The 24873-nt window shown below is 52.2% G+C and overlaps 5 protein-coding genes across 5 annotated transcripts, besides 15 other annotated features; 3 read left to right on the forward strand and 2 right to left on the reverse strand.

The window, feature by feature from the left end:
- The first annotated feature begins 19 nt into the window (after positions 1–19).
- Positions 20–40: a microsatellite.
- Positions 41–506: 466 nt separating this feature from the next.
- Positions 507–549: a microsatellite.
- Positions 550–753: 204 nt separating this feature from the next.
- Positions 754–797: a microsatellite.
- Positions 761–796: a microsatellite.
- Positions 798–948: 151 nt separating the features above from the next.
- Positions 949–978: a microsatellite.
- Positions 979–1401: 423 nt separating this feature from the next.
- ACLA_006280 (telomerase reverse transcriptase) lies at positions 1402–5385 on the reverse strand (the record flags this gene model as incomplete). Its single annotated transcript, XM_001273296.1, has 6 exons — positions 1402–3324; positions 3390–3800; positions 3847–4211; positions 4264–4497; positions 4549–4852; positions 4915–5385. The coding sequence occupies 6 exons, from the start codon at positions 5383–5385 to the stop codon at positions 1402–1404; spliced, it is 3708 nt and encodes a 1235-aa protein (XP_001273297.1).
- Positions 5386–7466: 2081 nt separating this feature from the next.
- Positions 7467–7491: a microsatellite.
- A 1189-nt stretch (positions 7492–8680) lies between these two features.
- Positions 8681–8709: a microsatellite.
- Positions 8681–8710: a microsatellite.
- Positions 8711–9533: 823 nt separating this feature from the next.
- On the forward strand, positions 9534–15464 carry ACLA_006290 (putative Rho guanyl nucleotide exchange factor; the record flags this gene model as incomplete). The annotated part of the gene is made up of 2 exons (XM_001273297.1): positions 9534–14183; positions 14247–15464. 2 exons carry the CDS (start codon positions 9534–9536, stop codon positions 15462–15464), a joined length of 5868 nt encoding a protein of 1955 aa, XP_001273298.1.
- A 1079-nt stretch (positions 15465–16543) lies between these two features.
- ACLA_006300 (Ulp1 protease family protein) lies at positions 16544–17679 on the forward strand (the record flags this gene model as incomplete). Its single annotated transcript, XM_001273298.1, has 5 exons — positions 16544–16600; positions 16669–16696; positions 16867–16916; positions 16979–16998; positions 17046–17679. 5 exons carry the CDS (start codon positions 16544–16546, stop codon positions 17677–17679), a joined length of 789 nt encoding a protein of 262 aa, XP_001273299.1.
- Positions 17680–18565: 886 nt separating this feature from the next.
- On the forward strand, positions 18566–20592 carry ACLA_006310 (uncharacterized protein; the record flags this gene model as incomplete). Its single annotated transcript, XM_001273299.1, is given in 5 exon segments — positions 18566–19712; positions 19962–20023; positions 20098–20140; positions 20160–20275; positions 20572–20592. The coding sequence occupies 5 exon segments, from the start codon at positions 18566–18568 to the stop codon at positions 20590–20592; spliced, it is 1389 nt and encodes a 462-aa protein (XP_001273300.1).
- Positions 20593–21457: 865 nt separating this feature from the next.
- Positions 21458–21489: a microsatellite.
- Positions 21490–21819: 330 nt separating this feature from the next.
- Positions 21820–23507, reverse strand: ACLA_006320 (putative cyclin-dependent protein kinase complex component; the record flags this gene model as incomplete). Its single annotated transcript, XM_001273300.1, has 2 exons — positions 21820–22107; positions 22173–23507. 2 exons carry the CDS (start codon positions 23505–23507, stop codon positions 21820–21822), a joined length of 1623 nt encoding a protein of 540 aa, XP_001273301.1.
- Positions 23369–23396: a microsatellite.
- A 424-nt stretch (positions 23508–23931) lies between the features above and the next one.
- Positions 23932–23964: a microsatellite.
- Positions 23962–23994: a microsatellite.
- Positions 23962–23995: a microsatellite.
- Positions 23996–24008: 13 nt separating this feature from the next.
- Positions 24009–24033: a microsatellite.
- Positions 24009–24034: a microsatellite.
- The last annotated feature ends 839 nt before the right edge of the window (positions 24035–24873 follow it).

Below are 24873 nucleotides of genomic sequence, written 5' to 3' on the forward strand. Positions count from 1 at the left end.
TAGTGATGGATTCGGAGAGATTATTATTATTATTATTATTGAGAGAGGAAGAAGAAGAAGTTCGTCTTTTCTTGATTCCCTTTAGCTAGGAGGAGTTAGTACTAGTCAGGAAACTAAGTACTCTTAGCTACTTGCAAGTGGTATGAGTGCACACTACTAGGGTAGTACAGCCTGTACAGGACTACAGGTACCTCGAGGTACTCCATAGTCATCCTTCCATCTCCATCTGCATCCCCTTATCCTGCCTGACTTTTGGGGAAGAACAGCACATTGCAATGCAAACAGCAGACGGTCGATCTCTCTACTGACTACTGACTACTAGTAACCTACTCACTCACGTCCATTGCATGCAAACAGCGAATCCACACATGGGAATGGGAAATCTCCTTTTGAAGCCAATCATCGCTGCTGCAGACGGCCTGAAAATTACACGCCCTGTTTCAGGTTTAAATGGATGTTCTTCGTTGTCCAGACAGTCCAGGCTTACAGAGTCCAGGGGTCTAGGACTAGGACTCTAGGACTCTAGGACTCTAGGACTCTAGGACTCTAGTAGACTAGTAGACTCGTAGTACCCCTAGGGAGGTGGTCTAGCTATTATTATGATGATGATGATGAATTTATGATTTACTATGTACTACTCCATATACACACGCACCCTGCGACCAGCGCCACAGCACAGATAAGTGCGGGACGGACGCCCTCCACTGTGGCTGACTGCATCATCAATCTGAAATCAACAACATTGGATGGGACAAGGAGGAGAAGAAGAAGAAGAAGAAGAAGAAGAAGAAGAAGAAAAGGGAAAAAACAACTTGCGACTATTGACATATTTCCGCATTGGAGCAGCTAGGTTCCATTTGCCTCCCCCTTTTCCCAGCGTCCCGTGGAATGGGTGAGCGCTGGAAACGGTTCTTTCGTTGACCAACCATGGGCTGACTCCAAGGCATCAAGGCAGTAAGGCAGTAAGGCAGTAAGGCAGCGATCCAATTCGCCCCCCGCGGTTTGTATCCTTCTACCAACTTGAGTATTTATCCTTACTCCTCAGATATATATATATACTTGATTGCTGTTCTGATTGGGATAGTGCTGAGTAGTCGACTAGTAGTAGATAATAAGCGAGGATAGTTCATTCAATGATCGCCGGGATATTGTCCAACTAGCTAGCTAGTTAGTTAGCGAGCTATTTCCGGTTTTCTCCCTTGACTCTCCTCTCGCTGCCACTGCGAGTAAGGATGAGGTCAGAAGGGCGCTCGGCCAGCCGATTACATCATCCCATTCATCGTGACCAGCATCCACATCCACATCCCACGACACCGCAAGGAGAACCAATAATCGCAGTCAACGCGTCGAAAGGGCTCCTTGCAAGGCGTCTAGGGCGCTGGGTGCTAGCGCCCATCCCCGTCAAAACCGCCAGCCCGCAAAACTCGCATTGCCCTGCCGCACCACCTGCGCCAGCCGCATCGCCTTGGCACTCGACGGCGGCCGCGCTGCTTTCCACACCTGCTCCAACCACCGCAGCACCCCTGCATACTTGGTCTGCTTGCGACCCAGCACGAACCGGAACGCCGCCGTCGCTAGGTACTGGACCTGGGCGCCCTGCACCAGACACAGGGACGGCGAGCCGGGCCCGCGCGCCGTGTGCAGCTCGCGGCGGGCGCCGACCATCCGATGTGCCAGGTACATCAGGTCGCGGATGACGCGGGCCATGACCTCAGCCGTCGGGTGCGCCCGCCGCGGCAGCGCTTTCATGTACTGGTACATCTTCATCGCGGCGGTGACGAAGCTGGCGTAGAGGTTCGACAGCACCGCGCTGAGCGAGTTGTGCTGCGTGTCCAGGTACATCGGGTGCATCTGCAGCTTGAACGCGGAGAGCATTTTGCGGTGCAGCGAGCGGCCCGGCGCCCGTGCCGACTCCACCGTCAGCGAGCTGGCGAGCGTCGCCGCGGCCGAGTCGCCGCCCTCCACCACCCGCTCCGGGTCCCGGTAGATCTCCAGCGTGGCGGTGTTGATGAGGCTTCCGCAGTACGGGAACAGGGCGCTGTCCACGAGGCGCGGGATCTGGACCCCGTCCACGGCCGCCGCGAAGTTGACAAGGCTTTTGGCCGGGTTGACCGTGATCCCGTACTCGGGCTGTCCCTTGAGCATCACCTGCAGGAACCGCATCGCCAGGCTGGAGTCGGTCGTGACAAGGAGGAAGTCATCGATCAGCCGGAGCAGCACCGACTCGTCTGACTGCAAAAACCCAAGACACTCCCGTTCCATCCGCGCGTAGAACAAGTTGCACAAAACGCCTGACAGGATCGAACCCTGAGGGATGCCGTTCCGCTGCCGGAAATACTTCTTCCCCACACGCACCAGATTGTACCGGATGTGCTCGTCGAGGAGATCTAGCAGATAGTCCCCGGAGTATTCCTTATGCGCCACCGTATCCACGAAGACCGTGTTCCTGCGGTGGCTGATCCCGCCTTCCGCAATGGCTTCTGTGAGATCCTGCGAGTTCGTCACGGGTGCTGCTCTACCCACGTATTTGCGGAGCGCCTTGCTCTGCTGAGATTCGTGCAGCGGCCACATGCTGCTGAATTCATCCGACGGCCGGACTTCGACATGTTTCGCAACATAATACCCTTCCTCCGAGACGAGGCTCTCGACCAGGGGAACCAGGTTTTCCTGGGGAATAGTGTCAAAGCAGGACTGAATGTCCACCTTGACAAAGTACAAGTGGGGCCGGGGGTGGCCTGCATGCTTTTGAGTCAGTCGCTCTTTGAAGCCCTTGAGCCGGGTGTGGATTTCTCCAACGAAAGACAGCGCTGCCCCCAGACTGTCGGGATTCCGCCTCTTCTCGTAGTTCAAGACATTGAAGACAGGTGCGATCGTCGAGTTGATGCTCGGGCCCAGGAATGGTGCCTTCCCCGCCCAGCCTGGTTTGAGCATCCGCCGTCGAAGATTCAGGATCGGACGGACTCCCGTTGTTTTCGGCAGAAGCCGCAGTGAGCTATACCCCAGGGATCGGCTGCTGAGTCTCCGCTCCGCGACTCCTCGCTTCATTTCCTCGAACAAAGAAGTCTTGAATTCTGCCAACGGCTGCTGGGTCAACTGCCGCCACACGTCATGGCGGAAATAGAAGAGTCGATTGCGATGAGACTGCGATTCGGTAACATAGAAGTTGGAACGGATCAAGGGGACCAGAATCGATTCGAAGATGTAGTAGATGAATTCGTGTAGGAGCTCTGTCCGTTTCCGCAAGTCTGATAATGACATTTTGGGCTGCGAGGAGCCTTCATCTTGCTGATTTGCCGGATGTCCAAGCCAAGGCATACAAGTAATCTGTGCATGTCAGTTGTATTCCTCGGGACGTTCACAGCACGCCTAGGTCCTGTCCTCAAACGAACCTTGATGCCCTTGCAAACCTCATGAAGGCTCAGACTTTCAAACCTCCGCATTCGCACAAAACGGTCAACATGCCTGAAGACGATATCCTGGTTGCTTCTCTGATGGCAGCCTGTACCGTAGAATCGTGGCGGGACCAACTTCCGCAGCGCTGCCCGACAAAAGGCTGATACCGAGGAGCAAGGTGTGGCGTAATCTATCAAACAAAGCTTTGGCTTAAGGATCTTCGACACGGTCGCTTCGGCTTTGAATGTGGCGACTGAAGGAGTCTCCTGGAGGTGAGATAGCGGAGATGCATGTGCAAATGAGCCCTGAGGGCCTCGTCTTTGAGTGACCAAAGACTCCGATATTGCTGTGCCTGACGGGTGACTGGTCTGAGAATCGGTGGGACCAAGTTTCCACGGCCCCGTGTCCTAAGGAGTCAATACACACATCACCCAGCAGGAGGGCTCCACGTACCACTGGCGGACAATAGTAGTTCAACAGTTCCGTATACGGACAGCGACGATTCCGATTCTGCAGCTGTTGAACCAGTTCGCAGGCCTTCCCACGAAGCCTCTTGGGTATATCAATGAACTCTTTCTGGTCTTGGTAGTGGTTTGTAAACTCGGGGCCGATGCGTCGACGCTGTTTACGTCTCTTTTCTTCGATCTCTTCGATCTCAGTCTCGCGAGAGAAGTAATCTTTGAATGGCAAGACGGTTTCACGCGAGTCGGTCACAGAAGTAAACACGTTATGCAGACCAAATTGTCGGGGGAAGATGTACTTCAGGATATGCACTGTCTGAGACAGCGAGTCTGATCGAGGATACCGATTCAGGACGTCTAGATTGATCGTGAGCGTTGTGGTCGGTGGAGCAGCGCTGAAGTCACTCACGAAGGGCTGACAACCCGAAATGGACCTCCCCTCTCGAGTTCAGAATTGGTTTTGCGTAGAGCATACGTCGCCGAAAGAATACAACACTGTTCGGTTTGTGCGCGATTCCTTGATCACTGCTCCTATTTTTCCTGGCTACATTGCTCCCTGCCGCCAAAGAGGGCTTTGAATTGGCGTTCGGGACTTCCAAAGGTGACTGATTCTGGATGGGTTCAAGACTTGATAGCGGAAGACCTATACTCATCAATTCTGGTGTTGCATATACGCCTTGCTAGCAGAGCTTACCACTGATCTGGTAATATATCCCCTTGCGGTGGTCGATGGCCATGAAGATGCCACAATCGAATAAGAGCCTCAGCATGATCTCCTCCCCGTTGCCTCCAAGAAGACCCAGAACATCGGTCCAGGGCGCCTGCTTGAGGCACTGGACATTCTTGTTAGGATACCGTCTAGCAAGGCCAGGAATACTACTAGCCAGCTTGACGTCTGGCCCACCAGCCCGTTGAAACCCGTGGGTCAACAGGTGTTGAGGTTTCTGGTATGAAAAGGCATGGCGATTGAAAAGAGCGGATATGACGAAGTCCACGATCTGAATGTTGATTAGAATTGACCATAATATGGGAGGGCGACGAGCTGTCAATTGAGCCTTACCTCTGACTGCGCACATGGAGGTCCAACATCCGTACTTGGAACTTCGGATCTACCCTGTGACTGAGATTGAGAATAAGATGCGAAATCCCGCAGTCGCTCTTGGGTCACTGTAGGCGATGACTCTTTCAAGACCCCGACCAGTGTGGTGTCCAGGATATCGGCGAGACCTTGAGCATGGTACCCCCTCACACCCCTATTCTTCTGCTTCTCCGTGGAGGTAGCCCCCTGCACTGAGGTGATTCTCCTCCGCCGGGATTTGGAAGAGACGGGGATCTGTTGCAGCAGATACTGCCGCAGCGTCACGACCCGGTGATAGTATAGCGAGATGACCGGATGCGAGTGTCCAGATCCCTCGTATGCGTCTGTGGCATGATGACTTCTGACACCATTGGGGCCGCCGGCGAGGCGTTTCTGCGCTAAGTCTTCTCCTGCACCACTATCCTTGCTGGGTCTTTTCCGTTTCTTACCCATGGCGGATGGAGTGCTAAAGAAAGATGAATCAGGCGGTTGTCTGACTGAGGTTTCAAACTGATACAAGATGATCACTTCACAGCCTCATGGCCGTGGAGTGTGCTCCTCATTGAATGACTACATGCGACCTGAAGTAGATGATGGGACACGCGACCGGGAACGCGTCCAGCAACGCGACTTCCATTACAGATGAATGCATCTACGTCAGGTGATTGTCCATCCGATCAACTGAAACGCTCATGCACGACAATAACAGACAAATTTCTTTCCTTTTTTTTTTTTACAAACAGAAGATTGCGAGAGTAACTCGATAGTATTCTGTGGCCGTCCTCCTGCTCTTGATGGTCTCATCAATCCATCCTGTCAGATTTGGGGCGGTCTCCACAGAGGGGGGAACTCCTGTCACACTCGATGTTTAGGGGCGGGAACTGTATAGTTGTTTGAGGAACAAAGTGACAGGATGGAGGTACTAGAAAAGCCCCTAGAACTTTGATGTACACTCGATATGTAGCAATTAAGAATGGTCCTTTGTCCTCGCAAGCGGTTGTAGATTATTCGAACTATCTAGTGGCGGTCGACGAAGCGATATATATCTACGGAGTACTCCGTACTGTGTACTGTGTATGTTGAGACCATCCTGTAGGATTGGGACGGCAGTCCAATGGCCACCAAGTACTCATTCTCATAGGACCTGGATAATATTAGAGGGCGTCAAGATTATTACTTAGATTTGATATGACACCTCACAGCCAAGATCCATATCCATCCACACGATCGCTAAGAATCGTCTCGAATCTCGACCGTATCGCCTGGTTCATCATGATGATGGCATCTATGCACATACGTAAGTAGATCCTACCTAAATAGATAGGATACACCGGAGATAATCATCTCGCAATTACTCGCGAATGACGACCACAGATGAACATCTCTTCACACTCCTGGTAGATAGATATCGCCGTCGTAACATCATTATTATACCTATTCACTCGGGATCAGCCTGATCATCCCTTCTCTCCCGCACAGACTCAAGCCAGGGAGCCAGACCTGTGGAACAAAATGATGGTCTAGAAAAAAGTCGCAGGCTCGCGGCGCTAACAGCCTACTGCCTAACAACCATGATACAGAGTAATATGTAGTAACAGACTGTCGGTAACTCGGGAGTTGTCCTACGGCTAAGAGCGTCAGAGGGCTTTTTTGGTCGGTTGGATAGTGGACTGGACGGAAATGTCGAGAATCGCAGCGGTGTGACTTGAGCAAGAGGGGAGTATGTCCCTTATGTACCTCTGTATGCACTATGGATGTACTGGACTGGACTGAACGCACCAAATGCATATAATATCGGGTAGATACTAGATAGTCAGTCAGTCAGACGTCTAGACAGGGAGAGATGAGACATTGGCCCAGCCCAAAGATAGACAGTCAGTTTCCAAGGAAGTAGGTAAGTAGGGATACGGAGTCTGGGATGATTTATTGACAATTATCAGGAGACGACAGGGTCATAGGGGTGGTTTGACAGTTGACAGTTGCATATTATTATTATTTTATCTAGTAATAATAATAGTAAAACTGTAGAACTACTACTACTAACTGGCTGTAGGTCAGAAGAACCTGGTTACTTAATATTGATAATAATAATATTAATATTGACTACTACGGAGTACTCCATCTCCTACTGTGGATGTGGCTTACTGGCTTCCGATGTGGTCCGCCATGGAATTAACCTAAGGATGGATTTTCATCTATTTCATGCAGTCAGGAACATTCTAGCCTGGGGTTTTCTCTCTCTCTCTATGCATTATTATTAAGTAGATATACAGGAATAATGATTATTGATTGGAAATGACTAGGGAACTGGTCTCTTTGTACTCTGTATGCTGATGGGATAAAGAATTCCTCACTTCTAACCTACATAAGTACCAAAAGGATTGGTGGAGTGTTCTCATCGATTCCCTGGAATCTTCCAATTTGACACATCCACAATACTGCAGTAGTGCAGTTGCATCGTACATACATAATTATCGATGAGATGGATCACTTCAGTCCGGAGGATTCAATTTCGTACATTGCATCCAAATGCCGATAGATAGATAGATAGGTAGGTAGTCTCCTGTAAATTCTGCATAGTAAGAGTACTACTGTATGTGTATGGATATTTTGGCCACTATCATTGTATCAACTACCCACGGAGTAGTTAGAACTCCGTAGTGGGATAGTTGGGATCGTCCAACAGACCAACAGGGACGATCCAGTCGAACAGATCGGAGATTTGCCCCCAGTACGGAGTCGTTATTGATTCATATTGACTGAAGCTATTGGTATGATGATTTTTCATCGGTATGATTTCGGAACCCCCGTGTGGACTGCGGATGGGACTGTACCTCAGTACTCCCTCTATAGCTCTATAGCGACAAACCATTTGAGCATTTGAGCATTATTTGAGCGAATATTGCCGACTGACTACTATCTAGTAGTGAGAAATCCCGATTGTGTTGTTCTTCGAGAATCGAGATTGTTCCGTGATCATTGATGCTCTCGAGCCTCTAGCCTCTTTCCCTTTGCAAATCATCGCCAATAATAGCCTATCAAAGACTCCACTTGTTTCTTTCTCTTCTTCTTCAGTAATCGTCGTGTCTGTGAAGATGCACTATCAACCAAGGATCCAGGAAACAAGGAACCACTTTTCCTACCACAAAACCTGAAGAACTAGACCGTTCCTTGGGGAGACAATCAATCAATAATAATAGTGGTACCCAGTGGTAGAAATCAATTAAATATCACCTCCCAGGAACCACGGTACCTGAGTCGTAGACAAGATCTCTACAGAGTAGGTCGTCTTCTGCGCCTTGTCTTTCAACTCTCGACTTCCAAGAACCGGTTTCACTTTCCACCCCCAAACCACCAAAATAATCCGTCGAGATAGTCTCAGTCTGTACAGAGTATCTAGTCGTAGCGTAACTAACTAACTATTAACTTGACTCAGAGACCATAGTAGAGTCAGACACCAGGCCGAGTCTGCCTTGTGAAGGTGGTTAGGTAGTTGTCAGTGACTTCCACGGTAATTTTCATACGATTTCCATACATCATTGGGTCGCTTCTCATCTCCGCAGCATTATATTCGAGGAAGACGATCTGATCTGATTGATTTACTCACAACCCAATCATCCAGGTCTGGTCTGTCTCGTTGTTGTCCTTATCTTCAACCGTCGATTTCTTTGTTGTTGTTCTCTTTCCTCCCTCAAATCCTCAATCTTCAAGGAAGAAGACCTATCAAACAACCAGGGAGAGTCGACTTGAAAAGAAAAGAAACGAAAAGAAAAGAAAAATAACCGTGGGACCGAACGGTCAGTTTCTTACAGTATCACGGATCTCGTGCTCTTGAACCTCAAAAGAGTCGAGAGAGTCCACAGAAACAAACCCCTCTTGGCCTCTTTCCCATCCTTCTTTCTCCTCTGTTAGACGCCGTGCAAACGTCTTCTTCCTCTCTCTCTCCGTCTCTTCCTCTCTCTCCTCTGTTCTCTCTCCCCCCCCCCAATCGCACTTCCGCGTCTGTCTGAACTGGTCGGCAACCATCCTGTTCGGTCGCCTTTTTCATTTCCACTCCTAGTCTGGTCTGCTTTTCTTATTATCCATCCATCGTCATCAATCCTCCTCGGTTTCTGCTGTCATTCGTTTTTTCGCGCCCGCCTTCATTTCCAAGCGCTTTGAACTTACCCGTCATTCTCCGCTCTCAGTTTCCCCCGGGGTACGAGTTCCAGTATCATACTCTCCCCCCTCCGGCTGGCTTGGTGGTCTCGGAATCGTTTTCTCAAATATGACGCTGAACTGGGGCGCCACCCGGGACGACTGCTCTGTAGCTCTAGCCGGTCAACCTGCAACGTTATCCGTGGCCTACCAGCTGTGAACAACACATCGCTGTAGCATTAGCAGCTTCGAGTGGGAACAATCACCACCAATCGTCGATCGTTGGGCGAGCAAAGGTAGGGATCTCAATTACTTGGGAGAATATTCGGGTTTTTCTTTTTCCATCTTCCCTGTCAAATTAAAGAACCCGACTCCGGGATCACGACAGGGGGGAAAAAGAAGACGAAAACAAAAAGGAGAAAATGAAATGAACAAGGGCTGACCGTTGGCCCAAAGCATGCAAGATGTCCGGCAGCGATGTCGAACACGTTTTTTGCTCGCTTGACAGCAGACCGCAACACCACTTCCGCCGCCAATCTTCTTCAAGCTCAAACGAACGGTTTTATGATGCCCCTCTTAAGAGTCATCATTCGGATTTACCCCTGGTCGAAGACACCCTCTCCATCCACGACCTTTCGTCCGAACCGCACTTCGCCCAATCGACTGCCATACGCTCGTTATCAATCGGAGCATCCACGGCCGTCCCCGCAGATCACTATTTCGACGGACACGACCGCAACGATCGAGAATCTCCTGACCCTGACGACTTCTATCGCCCGTATCCCTCCAGTGTGGTCCCCAGCACCGAAACCGCGTTGACTTCGAGCAATGCCCTAATGGTCGACGACGGTAGTCCTACCGCTGAATATCCACCGTCTCATGCGCAACGTGCACTGCCCCCAGCGACAGATACTGTGACCATACCGCGTGGGATCCTCGGCCAGTATCGTTCGGTATCGGAGAACTATACAGGTCGAGAGCCAGAACCCATCAGGGGCGCGGCGGCCGGGGCCTCCATTGCCAGACCTAGACAGGCCTCTTTCAAAGACCTAATCAACAAATTCAACCAGAACGTCGATCAAGTCTTGCCGCTCCCGACGTCCTCCGGGTCCCTATCTCGCTCACACTCGAGAGCTGCGAGCCCGACCCCATTCATATCCGGTGATGTCCCGGGGAGAGCCCGAGCTCCTTCCCTTTTGCGAGACACGCAGAATTGGCAAAGTGCAAAGCGCCAGCCAGTATCCCGGTGGAATACAGTTGACAATTTCGTGGAAGAAAACCCCTCAGAATCCCCCTTGCTCCCTTGTCAAGTGGGAACTGTCAACCAAAGCACCCCCAAGTCGTCCGTTCCGTTAAGGCCACCGTTTGGCGGTTTGCTCAAAGTAGATACGGGCTTTCAAGGCACAGGGCTGAGTGTTCCGTCGCATCTGAGACGACGAGGCTCGGAAGGAAGCATCCCCAGCCCGAACCCAGCATTTCTGGACAATCCTGAATTTTCTGCTGGCTTGTCTCCTCTGACACCAACCGCATGGTATCTGGGCCGGACGCCGTTTCTAGAAGCAGTGAGCACCGGTGAGAGTAGCAGCAGCCATAATCATCGAAGGGTGACGAGTGATCTTTCTGGAAACTGGTCAGCTGGTGCCGTTGCGCACTCGCCCGAATCCCACATGGCGGTGTTGAGCCCCTTGCAGCCAGGACTAGCGGTATCCTCGGAGACCTCACATTCCAAGTCCCGCATACCGCTGTCCTCCCGCCGACTGAACGCTGCGTTCGTCCCGGAAGAGTATTCCAGTCTACACACCGACCCACACTGGAACAGATGTTTCGATTCCCAAGTGCCTCTGCCACCCAAAGGCATTAGCCGCCTCCCCAAACCGTCCCCAAAGGCCTCCCCCGCGGAGGCATACAATGACCGAACAACCTTCGCCATGACCTCGCCTAGAAGGCGGGAAGTTCCTTATCGTCGATCATCCAGCCGACCTGCTGACAGAGACGCTCTTCTTGAAGCATACATCGCCTCTCCTCTCCCCAAGAAATCACCTCCGTTGCGCAGTTCACGGCCTCGCCAACCTGTTTCATATACGACGTCTGTGCCGCCACGATCAAAAGTCGTGGAAAGAGTATCAAGTTTCCAGAAACAGATCAATCGCGATCAAGAACCGCGAACGCCCCGTTCTCGAGGACGGAGACTCCCCGAGTTGGGCAACGTGGACTTTGCGACCAGACGGCAGAAGATACAACAAGCCTTCAACCGTACGGTTCAAGAGAATGAAAGGAAAGAAGAGGAAGAAGCTGAGCTTCGACGTCGAGTCAAAGTGCAAGAGGAACAGCAGTATCGCGTTGATGCACCTGCGCCAGAACCACACACCAATGAGAATACAGAGATGGACCCTTCCCAACCCTCAGAAGATACTGTAACTATGCTCGACGACTCCATCGCAGCCCGTCATGAAGAACATCAGTCTGCACATGAAGAACATGAACCACGAGTACTTCCTCAATTACACATCGATACCGCCCTCGCGACCCAGGAAACCACAGCAGTAGGTACCGAAGCCCACCTAATGACAATGGACTCCCCAACGTTGGGCCTTTCCAATATTGTCACTGGCGAGCCAAGGGTGGTCGGTCATTTGCCTGGATTTGCCGATGATCAACCCGCTTCTGCTGTTACGGTCATGTCAGACGACACCCATGCCACTGCCCTTGATCCCGAACCCCAGGTTGGCCTGAGTCGGCAGAATCTCCAGGCCTCTCACCGAACTTTGTTGAGTCAAATCATGCAGATCCGAGAGTCGAGTCCCAGCAGCTCGTCATGCGACGAGGCCGAATACAGCTTTTCCGACAACGAGGATAAGGAATCCATCCCGATCGTCTTGAGAGATGCCCAGTGCTCCGAAGAGTCAGTGGCCAGCAGCGACAGCCACGATTTTGGCCATGCGTTGGTTCAATCGAGTGGTCCAGGTCGTAGAGTGCCGAACCGGTGGAGCATCAGCTCTTGGTCGTCTTCCATTCACAACAATCAACTCACCGATGACCACTGTGAAGGTAGCGGCGACGATATGTCCCAATTTCAGCAATCGGTGGGTGACAGCGAGATTGCTACTCAGTCGTGTTCTGCTTCTTCCAGCACTCCTCCATCGGTAGCTGGTTTCCAAGGCACCATCTCCCTCTCAAATAACGATCCGGTCCCCGAACCTACTCGTGAAGCTGGGCCACCGAGAAATCTTTATACCTATCCCAGCGCCCCAAGTCTAGCGAGACTTGGCGGTTGGGATTCCAGACGCGTGACTCAGCTCTATCTTGAGGAGTTAGCTCGCGGCAGAGGTCACAATCTACCAATGCCCGCAATCCGTGCTTCCCCTGAACCGCGCCTCGATAAACGCGCAGACGGAAGAACCGATAGTCTGGGTGATGACCCAGTTCTGATATCGAAATCAGACGATATGCCCCCTCCCGAGAAGGTGGGACCTACCGCAAGTCTTATATTTCGAGATGATTGGGAGCATGCCTCGCCATCTATTGCGGACTGGATGCAAGTAGCTGCTGGGGAGGAATCAACACCACAAGACCAAGTGAACAATGTGATTCCCGCTCTCGATGGCCTGCCTACGCCACGGCTGGCTCCACCAGCTACCTATCAAAGCGATCTTGAGCCCAGCGGTGGAACCATGGGTCTCGCTATCCAGGTTCACTCACCGCAAGAGCTAGAGTCTCGTGAAGCTCAATCGTCTCTGCTGTCCGGTGGTATGCCTGTTGAGCAGTCAGATCTGTATGAGGAGGCTGGCTATTCGCAACAATATGATGAAGCCTCTCCCGCTGCTCAGAGCACCCAAACAAGCACCCGCACCGCCCCGCCGTTGACTTTTTCTCCACTTGGCCCCGTTGAAAGCACGGGAAGCAGCGATGATTCCTCCCTCCGAAGACTCCAAGCCACATCTTCATCTCACACAGTGGACTCGTCAGCCACTTCATTAGTTCAGTCGACTGCTGAGCAGTCACGAGTCGAGCTTTCTAATGGCTCACCGTCACCGGAACAGAGACGCCTGAAGAAACGACGACATGTCATCAAAGAGTTAGTCGACACCGAGTACAGTTTCGGACGGGATATGAAGGTCGTCGACGACATTTACAAAGGCACTTCGAGCTCATGCCTGGATCTCTCGCCAGAAGACGTCAAGATTCTGTTTGCCAATTCCGACCAGATCGTGCAATTCTCCATGGGATTCCAGGACGCTCTCAAAGAGGCAGCCAGGAGCGTCTATGTCATGCCAAAGTCCCAACGGTGGAGCAGCAAACGCAGCACCCGCAACACTTACGCCAACCCGTCCAAAACCGACTCCGAGGCCGCAGGTGCTGCTGAAGTTTCGGATACTGATAAGGATAAGTTGACGTTCATTGGTCAGGCTTTCCTGGCGCACATCGCCCCAATGGGGAAGGTCTATGGCGATTATCTGAAGAACCATGACGCAGCCAATAAAAAGCTCCAAGTGTTGCAACGCAATCCGAAAGTGGCGATCTGGCTCAAAGAATGCCGGGAATGGGCTTCGGACCTCACTACCGCATGGGATTTGGACTCACTACTTGTCAAGCCAGTGCAGCGGATCTTGAAATACCCGCTGTTGTTGAGTGAACTTCTCGATTCAACGCCAAACGATCACCCAGACCGCACATTCCTGATGAGTGCTCTCGAGGAAGTCACCAATATCTCCGTGCGCATCAACGAGATGAAAAAGCGCGCAGACTTGGTGGGCCAAGTCGTTGGCCGCAAGAGGAAGGAATCGGATGTCCGGACGGGCTTGTCGAAGGCTTTTGGCCGTCGCACGGAGAAATTGAGACAGCAAGTCGGTCTTTCCGATATGTTCGAAGATAAAGAGTACGACACACTGTCCCAGCGATTCGGGGACAACTTCTTCCAGCTCCAAGTTGTGATGCGGGATGTGGAGATGTACACACGGGAAATCCAGGGCTCTATGGAGCGTTTCAGTGAATTTGTCGCTGCAATTGAAGGAGTCGTCGATGTGACCCAATCGGGATACTTGGATGTGGAGAGCAGGTGGCGTGAACTGAAATCGTCTGTCCAAGACATCATGACCGGTGCCTTCCCTGAACATGTAAGTGAATTATCCCTCCATGGCTTCTCCCTGAAAGGACAACCAGACTAATCACAACGCTAGCTCGCGATCGTTCGGAAGAGCGTGATCGATCCGATGGTCACCCTTCTCAAGCTCTATGATGGGCCTCAGAGAGTGATGAAGAAACGCGACAAGCGACTCATGGACCACGCTCGATTCAAATCTATCAAGGATCGCGGTGACAAGCCGGATAAGAAGACAACGGAGCAAAGCGAACAGTTCGTGGCGCTCAATGAGACCTTGAAAGATGAACTTCCCAAGCTCTATTCTCTCACAGCTAAACTGATGGAGACGTGCCTGAAGAACTTTGTTCAGATCCAAACCACCTGGTTCAACATCCAGCAGAAAAAGATAGCGCATCTGGTGGACTCGTTCCCCGATGACCTGCAGAACATCATCAGTGACTGGTCTGCAAACTTTACGCTGGCCGAGGCGCAGATCTTGTCGCTCGGTATGTGCAATGGTTCGCTGCTCGCCGACACCATTAACCTCGTCAACTTCAACACCCCCTCCACTGCCGCCACCATCAGTTCGCCCCGACGGCCGTCGACCGTTAACAGCACCAGTACGCGTATGGAGTCTCCCAAAGCCTCTCATGACTTTGGCAATGGCGGTTATAGCTTCCAGTCTCCAAGTCTGGATGCCCAATCTCAACGCTCATTTGGACGCCATCGAGCTGATTCGATTGTCTCTGGCCGTGCAGCACCCGAGACGTCCGAAATCCCCCGGAGCCAGCTTCTGCAGCAAATCACCAACACCTCATCTGGCTCTGGGCCCTCATCTACTAACCCTTACACGGAGTCATTCCCTAGCCTCCCAAGGCTCAGCCTCGACTCGCCGTTCCTCGTCGATGTCATGGGGCCTTCAGCAGCAAACCAGGACCAGGGTCAAGCCCAAGAACAACACCAGGAACCGGCTCCCGAGAACCCACCCGCCTCCCCGGTTGGGCGTTACTCCGGGTTCTTCTCGTCCGCGATGCCCATGTCGGACAACCCACAAGATGACCAACCTGCGCAGAACGTCGCGCAAGAAGCGGCGCCCAAGGAGCCAACCGTACTCTTCCTCGCGGCCAGTATCTATGAGTTCAACATCGATCGAGCGCGACGTGAGGCTGGGTATCCCTATCTCACCTATGTCGCTGGTGAAATATTCGATGTGATCGCCGAGAAGGGCGAACTGTGGCTTGCCAAAAACCAAGACGACCCGACTCGCCAGGTCGGGTGGATCTGGAACAAGCACTTTGCGAAGCTCTCAAGCTAGCCCTGTTACGTCTCATTCCAGCTGTACATGTTGGTATCATGACTTTTACCGTCTTTTTTCTCTCTGGAATTTCTCTTTTTGTGTTTAATGGCTACCGGACTACTCATCAGCGGAGATCCAGTCTCTTGAACTTTGGCCATCTTTGCGGTCGCTCCACACCGTCAGCCGCAACATATATGACCATCTCGCGAATACATGTATGGATGGATGGAATGAATGGGTCAATGTCGGACTGTATCGTGTTCTTTTTTTTTTTCTCCCATTTGTTTGTTTTTTATGGCATGCAATTTGTGACATGACGGAGCAAAGATATCTGGTTGCAGCGGTCCTGGCAGAGACAAAAATGTTCGAGTGTACAATTAGATACCCCTTTGATCAAGCGATGAATGCATTGAATTTGATGTCTCTCTCTCTCTATAGCTTCTGTGGATTATTGATGCTCTGACTCGGAGATTTCAGACGTAAAGCCATGTATGATATCACGTGCTGCACCAGCCACAGGTGACGTCTTGTGCTGTGGAGGTGGCTCTGGCCGTGATCGCCCGCAGGGAACCAGCAAGCGGGAATCGGTGCCAGGCGACGCAGAGGGCGAAAAAAAGAAGAGAGGCAAGAGGGAACTCCCATCAATCTTGCTCTTGAAATCCCCTTCTCGCTGAATTGTTCAGACAAACCCGCTGCCCTCAAACAGACTCTTCTCTCAGCCGGAAACTCGGTTTGGAATCCGGCCTTATCCCCGCGCTGAAACGTGGTACAGCATTCCTTTGGAGCAGAAAGAAGAGTTCTCGGACCCCTGCTCTCTCCCCGGCCATTGAGCTCCCTTTCCTGTTGTTGTCTTTTCCGTCGGTGATTTCGAGAGGGATCTTTTCATTGCTTCTTTTGGATATCGAGGCCTTTCTACGCTCTCTTGTTGGTTGTATATAACAGACTCGTTTCCGGCAGCCTCCCCCCGTGCTTTCCGAGAATCCGCTCCCCCCCCCCCCACGCCCCCCCCTCTCTCGCGACCCTTCTTGGCCTTGGAGCGGGCTTGCATCAGACACCTTAGCACCGGCAGTGGCGTGGCCATCACCATCAGACACGAAATGCGAGACGGCGGATTAGGGAAGCTGCAGAAGAAGATGAGGCGGTTTGGGGATACTGTGAGTTTGGGGGGTTTGGCCCACGGTTCCGGGGACTGAGGGTCAGGCGCTGACTGACTGGTTGGTAGTTGAATCCGGAAGATGCGTATCTGAGTTGTGAGTCTGCTGTTGCTTTTTTTTTTTTTTTTCGTTTTCGCGTGGCTCTAGGGAGAAGTGGATTCTAATTTGTGCTTGTGGTTCTTATAGATTTTGATGTACGATGTATGGTGATTCCGGATCCCTTGGAACGAGAGGGGTGATGCCGTTGAGTTCTGACTTGGTGGCAGTGACGAGGGAGGATATGCAAACTCTCAAGAATGACTGGCTTACGGATAATGTGGGTGGTTGTGGAGATTCTTCTGTTGTTGAGTGAATGGTGTCGCTGACTTTGTTTGGCAGATTATTTCCTTCTGGGAGGAGTAAGTTTTCTGCTGGGGCTGTCGGACGCGCCGCTTATGGATTCCAGATATCTCGAGAGGGAGTTTCTCGTTCAGTACAAGACTTCGAATATCGTTCTTCTCCGGCCCAGCATGTCGTTCATGCTACTGCAGACGCCGAATCCGCTTTCGCTGCGCGAAGCCTTGCCTGATTTCTCGCGGACAACGCATGTCTTTCTGCCCATCAACGATTGCCGGAATGTCACCGAGGCGGAAGGGGGCACGCACTGGTCACTTCTTCTTATATCGATTGTTGACGGGGTGGCGTTCCACTATGACTCGCTGCCCCCCGGGAATTACTGGGAGGCACGAACCGTGACCATGAAATTCGGGACGCTTCTCAATCGCCAGATCCGGTTTATCCACCTGGAAGACTCGCCTGTGCAGGAGAACGGCAGCGACTGTGGGGTGTTTGTGTGCTTGAGCATGCGCCATCTCTTGCTTAAACGACTTTTGACGGCTAACGCGAGTGAGAAAGTCAGCATGAGTCTGGGTGGGAGGAAAGTTGATGCACGGGCTGGTAGAAAAGAGATTGCAAAGATCATTGATGGATTCCGAAAGGAGGGCGAGAGACGTCGATCGTATGTGAACTCTACGTTATTCCTGCTACATAGCATGAAGGCTCGAGAGTCAGTACTGACAGTCTACAAGGTCCAGTCTTAGTCCCATGGGGAAGAAGTCAACAAGCCCCCCTCGAATAGAATGATGGACTAGAAACAACGCATTACAAGGTGATTCTTCAAGGCGCAGGTACCGGTCAAAACGAGCGTGTTTGAGAAGTGACTGTTTTATGATTCTGCATGCATATGATGATATACGAACTTCGCAAATGGGAACCGTGGTTTGGATAGGTGATACCGCTCTCCTGCCGTATTTTTCTCTTCATGATTTGAATAGCCTGTTACTGCTCTTTCCTGTTCCCTCTGATCCGTGCTGCTCTTGGTCTGACCACAGGGGATTTGTTCATGTGTGACTACGATGAGCCCTGCGAGGCTTTCCAGCTGGATGCTGGTTGGTATACAGATCAAATGAAACTTCGGTCTTGACAAACTGGTCTTTTAGGAATTCCTTTGCTTTCAGGGTCTCCTTCGCCCTCGTCCTTCTCATGCTCATCATCCTTTCTCTTCTCGTCCCTCCTGGCTCTGCACATTGGCGTGTCGTCATCATCATGGCTGCTACGGCTAGGCTACCATGGGTATATTCACTGCTTCTTTCTCTAATTGTCTTCCTCGTCTCTGCTGGTGTTGTTATTCATTCACAATGTGCCTTCCTATGTCTCTCAGTACCATCGATAAACAAACAATGGCTACTATAAACCTTTCGTCTCCCCTCCCTCGTCTCCTTTGTTCTTCTCTTCTTCTTCTCTCCCCAACACCATATGGTCGTTTGATGCTAGTATCGTGATCTTCACGCTCTGCGTTCGTCTCAAAAAAAACTCATATCGTGTTACTGCGCTTTCTATACTCGCCGCATTTGCCGGTTCCCTTGTCTTCTCGCCCGACTCGACCCCTCTCCTCTTCTTTTCCGTTGTTTTCAGGCATTTTTCGCAATGTCTCGTCCAAGCACGCTTGGATCTTCTTTCCTCAAGGACCGCCGGGTTCGCAACTCGACGGCTCCTTGCCGCTCCTTTGTGCCAGCCTGTTCCCCCATCAGAACAGCTGGCGTTCGTTCCTTTGCTGAGCTTCGCTCGTCCATTCGTTCTGCGGTCACTCCTGTCCGCCCCGCTCCTTCCGCTCCGCCAGCTGCTCCCGCGCGTTTTGCGCCTTCCGCTCCTTCCTCGCGGGTTCGCCCCGTTCCTGCACCTCCTCTGTTCTCCACCAGGGCAGGTGCGCCACTCACTCGCAGCCTTCCTCGTCCAGAACAACCCCCTCGCGCTCCTTCCACTCGCTCCAGTTCGCCGCCTCGCCGAACCTTCCTCTTCGAGCGCACCCAGCACTTCATCGACCGCCTCCACCGAGAGTCTGCCCGACGTGCCCAAGACAGGGCCGATCACGCCGCTCTCGACGCCATTCGTTCAGCTCGGGACCAGCGACGCCAAGAGTACATCACTCAGATGAAAGCTCGCCATGGCTGGCTCCCTTCCGCTCCTTCCTCTCCTCGTCCAGCCGCTTCCTCCGCCAACGTCACTCGTTCTTCCGTGGACCGACCACTGTCGCTCCGCGAACGCCTTGCTCAGTCGAGAGCACGTCGGCAATCGACCACCTCCTCTCCTTCGACCGATGCCACTCGTTCTTCTGTCCCTCAGGACCACCCTGCGGACCGTCCACTGTCGCTCCGCGAACGCCTTGCTCAGTCGAAAGCACATCGGCAACAGACCACCTCCTCTCCTTCGGCTGGTGCCACTCGTTCCCCGGCTGCTTATGTCGAAGCACGCCAAAAGATCCTCAACCTCATCGCTTCCCGCCGCCAGGCGGCCGCCGCTCGCTCAGCCACTGCCGCTCGTTCTCCTCTTCCTGGCTCCTCCTCGCCCCAGCCCCGGCCACCCACTCGTTCCACTATCCTCGAAGTCCTTGCTCGACTGGGTAACACCGCGGAACCATCCCCGCGGCAACACCCGCCGACACCCCTTCCGGCCTCGCCAATGACCCAACGCACGGCGACTCCAGCTGCAGTCCCTGTTCCTGCTCAGAGAGCGCTCGCGTCTGCTCATGAACCCCTGCTTAAGCCTGCGATTTCGATCAACGGCCCCCGCCAGGGTAAGTCAGCAAAACGTGTTCGTTTCGGAGATGTCATGGTCAAGACTGTACCTCGCTGGATCGTGCGGAAGGTCCATGTGCACAAGAGACGACGGTAGCTGCCACTGGGCACTATCTCAGCGCTCGTTCACTCCATGGGCACCCGGTTGGGTAGGTCTCTCGTCCACTCATTCCCTTCTTCCCCCCTTTGGACGCTGGCTCTGGTCTTCGATGGGGAAGACCATCCAGGTACTGCTGATAAGTCTATAGGTTCCACTTGGCGTACCGCTGTCCTGATGAAGTACTGGTGGCGCAGCTACACCGACCCCAAGGTACGTTTTCTTTCATCCTGTCATCTGACTGCAGGTTGGATACTGACATGCACCCTAGGACATTCTGCGTGGAGGGTTCCCTTGTCAGGGGTGATGACGCACCCCCGTACGCGGGAAGTAAGTCGTAGTCCCTTAGCCAGGAGCGCCAAAGCCTCGTTCCACTCCGTCGCCGACGCCGAACCCGACGACGCCGAACCCAATCGCACTGCCTCCTCGGAGGGCTTATGGTGGCGTACAAGCGCGGAGTTGGGGGTAAGTCGCCTTGCCCCTTTGTCGATTGTCAGTTTCTCAGACACTAAACACAAGACAGTGGCTGGTGGGCCGCGCTTGAGAACTCAGATTGTTACAACTCTTTCTTTTCTTTCACTGTGTTTTCAGGTAAGCTCTTTATCAACATGACCATACATGACCATAGCATGCATCTCACTACGAGTTAGAAAGTTGTGTTTGTATTGTTGCCTTCTTGGAGGGTTCATAATGATATATAAGCGTGGAGTTGGGGGTAAGTTCCCTTGCCCTTTATATGGTCAGGTACTGACGTGGGATAGTGGCTGGTGGGCCGCGCTTGAAAATTCAGATTGTTTCAGCTCTTTCTTTTCTTCTCTTCGTTGTCAGGTAAGCTTTCTTGTGGACAAGCAGTGCAGATGTCGTGATCGTGATGTGGGTTGTTGACTGACCGTCGGGGTCTAGGACAGACAGATACCCAACGAAGCAGCTCTTGATTCGAGGATATGCGGTGATACTGTAGGAGGATTATTTGCGAAGCGTAGCGGAGCAACTTTAACGGGCGAAAGTGCGAAGAAATCCATTCTGCAACTTCTAGTCTTGTATTTTCCAAGTTCATACACCAATAAACTACCGAACTAAAAGGTGTCCAAGACATTATTTTCCAAGTAGTAATGATTATATGCATGCTATGGTCATGGCGACAGGGAGGTAGGGTCGTCCCTTTCCGCTCCTACCCCTACCAACAGTTGGATACATACAAGAATAACATCGTCGCCAACATCAAGTTCCCTACCTGATTCTGCCTTCATCGAACTAGACCCTGACAAGGACTCAAGCTGGTCATTGACTCATTCTTGAACTTCAATTGTTCCAAATAGAAGACCAATAATACATACACCCCCGACGCCGACTCCGGTGATATCGGCGTCAATGCACGTAGCCTTCTTTACAACATGCGTAGGCCAGCCCAGCGATATAAACAAACACGGATCTTTGGGCAGGGGACATGTCTGCTCCACTGATAGGTAGACTGCTACAGCTACAGAGGCCATGCCATGTACCTACCCCATTCTACGCAATGACAACATGCCAGACTTCCGAAAGATACGAGGGTCAGATTTCCCAGACTTCCTATAAGGAAAAAAAAAGGGGGGGAAAGAGAGAACAAAACAGGACAAGGGACAGGAAGCGGGTGGGAAAAAACAAAAAAAAAAGAAGAAGAGGAAGAGGAAGAAGAAACGCCCACACAACGCCAGGTGATAAATGCAGATCAAATAGATTTCAGGGAGGTAGGATATCGAAGGTCGAAGTCAAGGGCGAAGATAGTGGACCTAATTACCCGGAGGCAAAAAAGAAGTGGCAGAAATGGAATGAAAGGATCAGCTGGCTCGACAGGCTGACGATCCAAATTCTATACGGAAGAATGGTGTGGAGGATGAAGGAATGGAGACGGAAAGGTACAACAGAGAGGAAAGAAAATGGGTATGTGACGCCAATCATCAGATAAGAACAGGTCGGGTCATTGATACATATCCGCGCAAAGTTATATAGGATTTCCCGGGGCGAGGCTATGGCGGGGTGGAGGTTTGTCGGGGCTCTGGGGGCGTGGCGCGGTGTTTCTCGTGGGAGCGCATATACATTGTGTCCGCGTGGGGGTCTGAGGCCGAGGGATTGATGGGGTGGGGTTGGGCCTGCTGTTGCTGTTGCTGCTGGGCGATGATCTCGCGGGCATAGAATTCCACGAGCATGGTGCCGTAGGCTTCGAGTTCTTCGACGGCGATGGAGAGGCGGAAGTCGTTCAGGTGGAGGAATTGGAGCTCGAGATGGTTGAGTTCCACCAGCGGGAGGCCGCCGACCTGTTTGGAGAGTATTTGTGAGTCAGGGATCAGGATGGAAGGAGAGAGGTGATGGGAGGGCATACCTTTGCGTATCGAGAATTAGTATAAAAGACATCAGAAAAGAATTTACTGGCACAGGTCACGCCCGCGATGACCAGCCGATGAATGTTAAAACTGTCGACGACAAAGAAATGGGATAGGCCATCCTCCTCATCCTGGGGATAGAGAGATGGTGATATTGAGGAAGGACTCTTCGGATCTTGCGCCCGCATCCCCGTCGACGACGGCGGGGTCACCATCGGGGACGGTTGTGCCTGTTGGCCCGTTGAGCTCGATTCCGACATTCCCGATCGGGATGATTCCTCGGTCTGAACGGTAGATCCTCGACCCCAGCGATGTCGCAGCCGATCAAGCTGTCCCTTGTTGACCAGTTCGGTCATGCGATCGAAGTAGACCAGTAGACTGAGAAACACTTCGTAGGTGGTGGGACAGTATTTATGGATGCGGGTGAGATAGCTGAGGATGGAGATGCTCGGGACGTTCTTGCCATGGAAGGCCAGGACGCTCGTGGCCTGTGGGCTGAGATTGGCCGTACTATCGGGAGGTGGGATGTGTCGGTGCACCTGCTCGTGGTGCATGTCGTTGGTCGAGGTGATCTTGGTCAGCAGGCCGGCAACCATCTCGATGATATCCGTGACCGGCATGGAACTGATCTCGTACTGGCGCTCCTGCGACCAGGACCCAGCGACCTGGCTCGGCTGCGGCTGCGCGAGGAATTCCTCGCTCGCAAAGCTCTGAATGTGGGACAGATCGCGGACCTTGATGCGGCTCGGCGAGCTGGCCTCGGATCCGCCGAGAGAGCGCAGCGACTGGAAGGTCGGCTTCAACCGCGGCGACGAGGGAGACGCGTGGCTGGAGGACGCGACCGCCGCCGAGTCGGTGACAATCTGGTTGCCATGTCCAAACTGTTGGGCGTAATTATTGTCATCGTTATTATATGGGGTGGAATGGGAGGAGAAGGAGGGAGCGTCGCGATGAGAAGCATGGCTGGAGGTATTCGAGCTCATTGAGACCGAAGGATGGGGAGGGGTATAGGTTGGCCCAGAGGTGGTGGAAGACGCCCGCGTGGAGGGCAGGGAGTTGGAGTGAGATTGACGGTGGATGTAGGCCGGCACAACATCATGCGGTCCTGGTAGGCGAGCAGAACCCGTTGATGGCGGGGCCGTGGTCGAGGTGGGGGTGGTGGTCGCGGACGAGGATCTGGACTGGGACGATAGTGGCTGAGCGTGCTGAGCGTGCTGAGCGTGCGACGAAGAGCGATAAATCACGGATTCCGAGGGATTGATGGCGCCTCCCAGCATGGTGTAGGAGCTGTCAATCTGTTCCGACCGCGAGTGATTGATGACAACCGATCCCATGCCAAAGGGGGGTTTCTCTTCCCAGCCGGTAAAGAATAAGGTGAAGGAGAGGGAGCAAGACAGAAGGTGCGCGTCAAATGGCGGATTCTGGAGTAACAACGGTGGCGGGGAGAACAGTCAGCATTTGAACAACAGGAAAACAGGGAGTTATCAAACCAATGGATTAGAATCGAGGGATTGCGATTTGATGACAGAGAACAGACAAGAGGGTCCCTTACGATGGAATCAAAACCAGATTTGCGAGCAGGTCGAAGAAGGCTGGACCTGAAGATCCCACAGCCTGCAGCAAATCCGATCCAGACCGAGGACGGATCACAGGCTCAAAGGGGCAAGACGAGCATCCATGGCGGATGAGAAATAGAGTGACAGTAATGAGAAGAAAAGAGTGAAAGGGGTGAGGTATTGTTGCAGAAGTGGCGGAGGCGATGGAGATGGCAATGGAGATGGAGATGGAGATGATGATGATGATGATGTTGATGATGTTGATGGAGTGATGAACCGCAACAACAACAACAACAACAACAACAGGGAATCAGGAGGATTCAAGCTATACGAATTGGTTCCATTCCAGCCAGAAATTGATCGGAGAAAAACGAGGAAAATAGGATGAATCAAGTGGCGATTCAGAGAGCAGTCAGAATATGACAGATGTCAAGAAGAACGATCGAACATATTTCAATTCGACCGGATTGTTGTACTCCCTCTCTCTCTCCCCAATATGCCACTATTTACAACCAAACTCCCCAGCCAACTGGTAACCACCAGAAACCCCCAACTAGAATATCCTCTTTCCCTCAGTCTTCCCTCAATCTGGCACGCTTTTCCCTGTTGGACAATCATAGGGAGAGAGCAGATCAAACCACTTCCCCCTGATATGGATTGATCGAGGAATTTAGACGAGTAAAGGAGCCCGTCAATGGACGAATCACAGAGGGATGTTGGTGCAGGTGTTGAAGGGATTCACATTGACTCGTTGCTTTTTTTTTTTTTTTTTTCTGCTGATGAGGCTTGACTATCATTATTCATAGAAACTCACAATAATTGTCACTCTGACTTACTCGATTGCTTATCCTGTGGCTGTGGGCCATTCTAAGAGCATACGGAGGATGCCTCCAAGTTGCAGGGACCCCCCGTCCTCAACACTGCTCTGTGATGATCCGAACCTCGTTCGAAGGTGTCCATCCAGCCCCTCGATATAGCTCTTCGTGTTAAGACGAACGGTATGGGTAAGATCGGTGCCACTTGCCGTACGTCTTAGCTTCCTTATGAATGATAAGGGCCAGGCAGAACTGGTTAGATGAGTAGCCCCTATCACAACCTCACCACCACCCAGGGAGAAGACAGATATCAGTATCCCAGAGAGTAC

The sequence above is a fragment of the Aspergillus clavatus genome, genomic scaffold (genome assembly GCF_000002715.2).
Source record: "Aspergillus clavatus NRRL 1 1099423829797 genomic scaffold, whole genome shotgun sequence".
NCBI lineage: Eukaryota > Fungi > Ascomycota > Eurotiomycetes > Eurotiales > Aspergillaceae > Aspergillus > Aspergillus clavatus.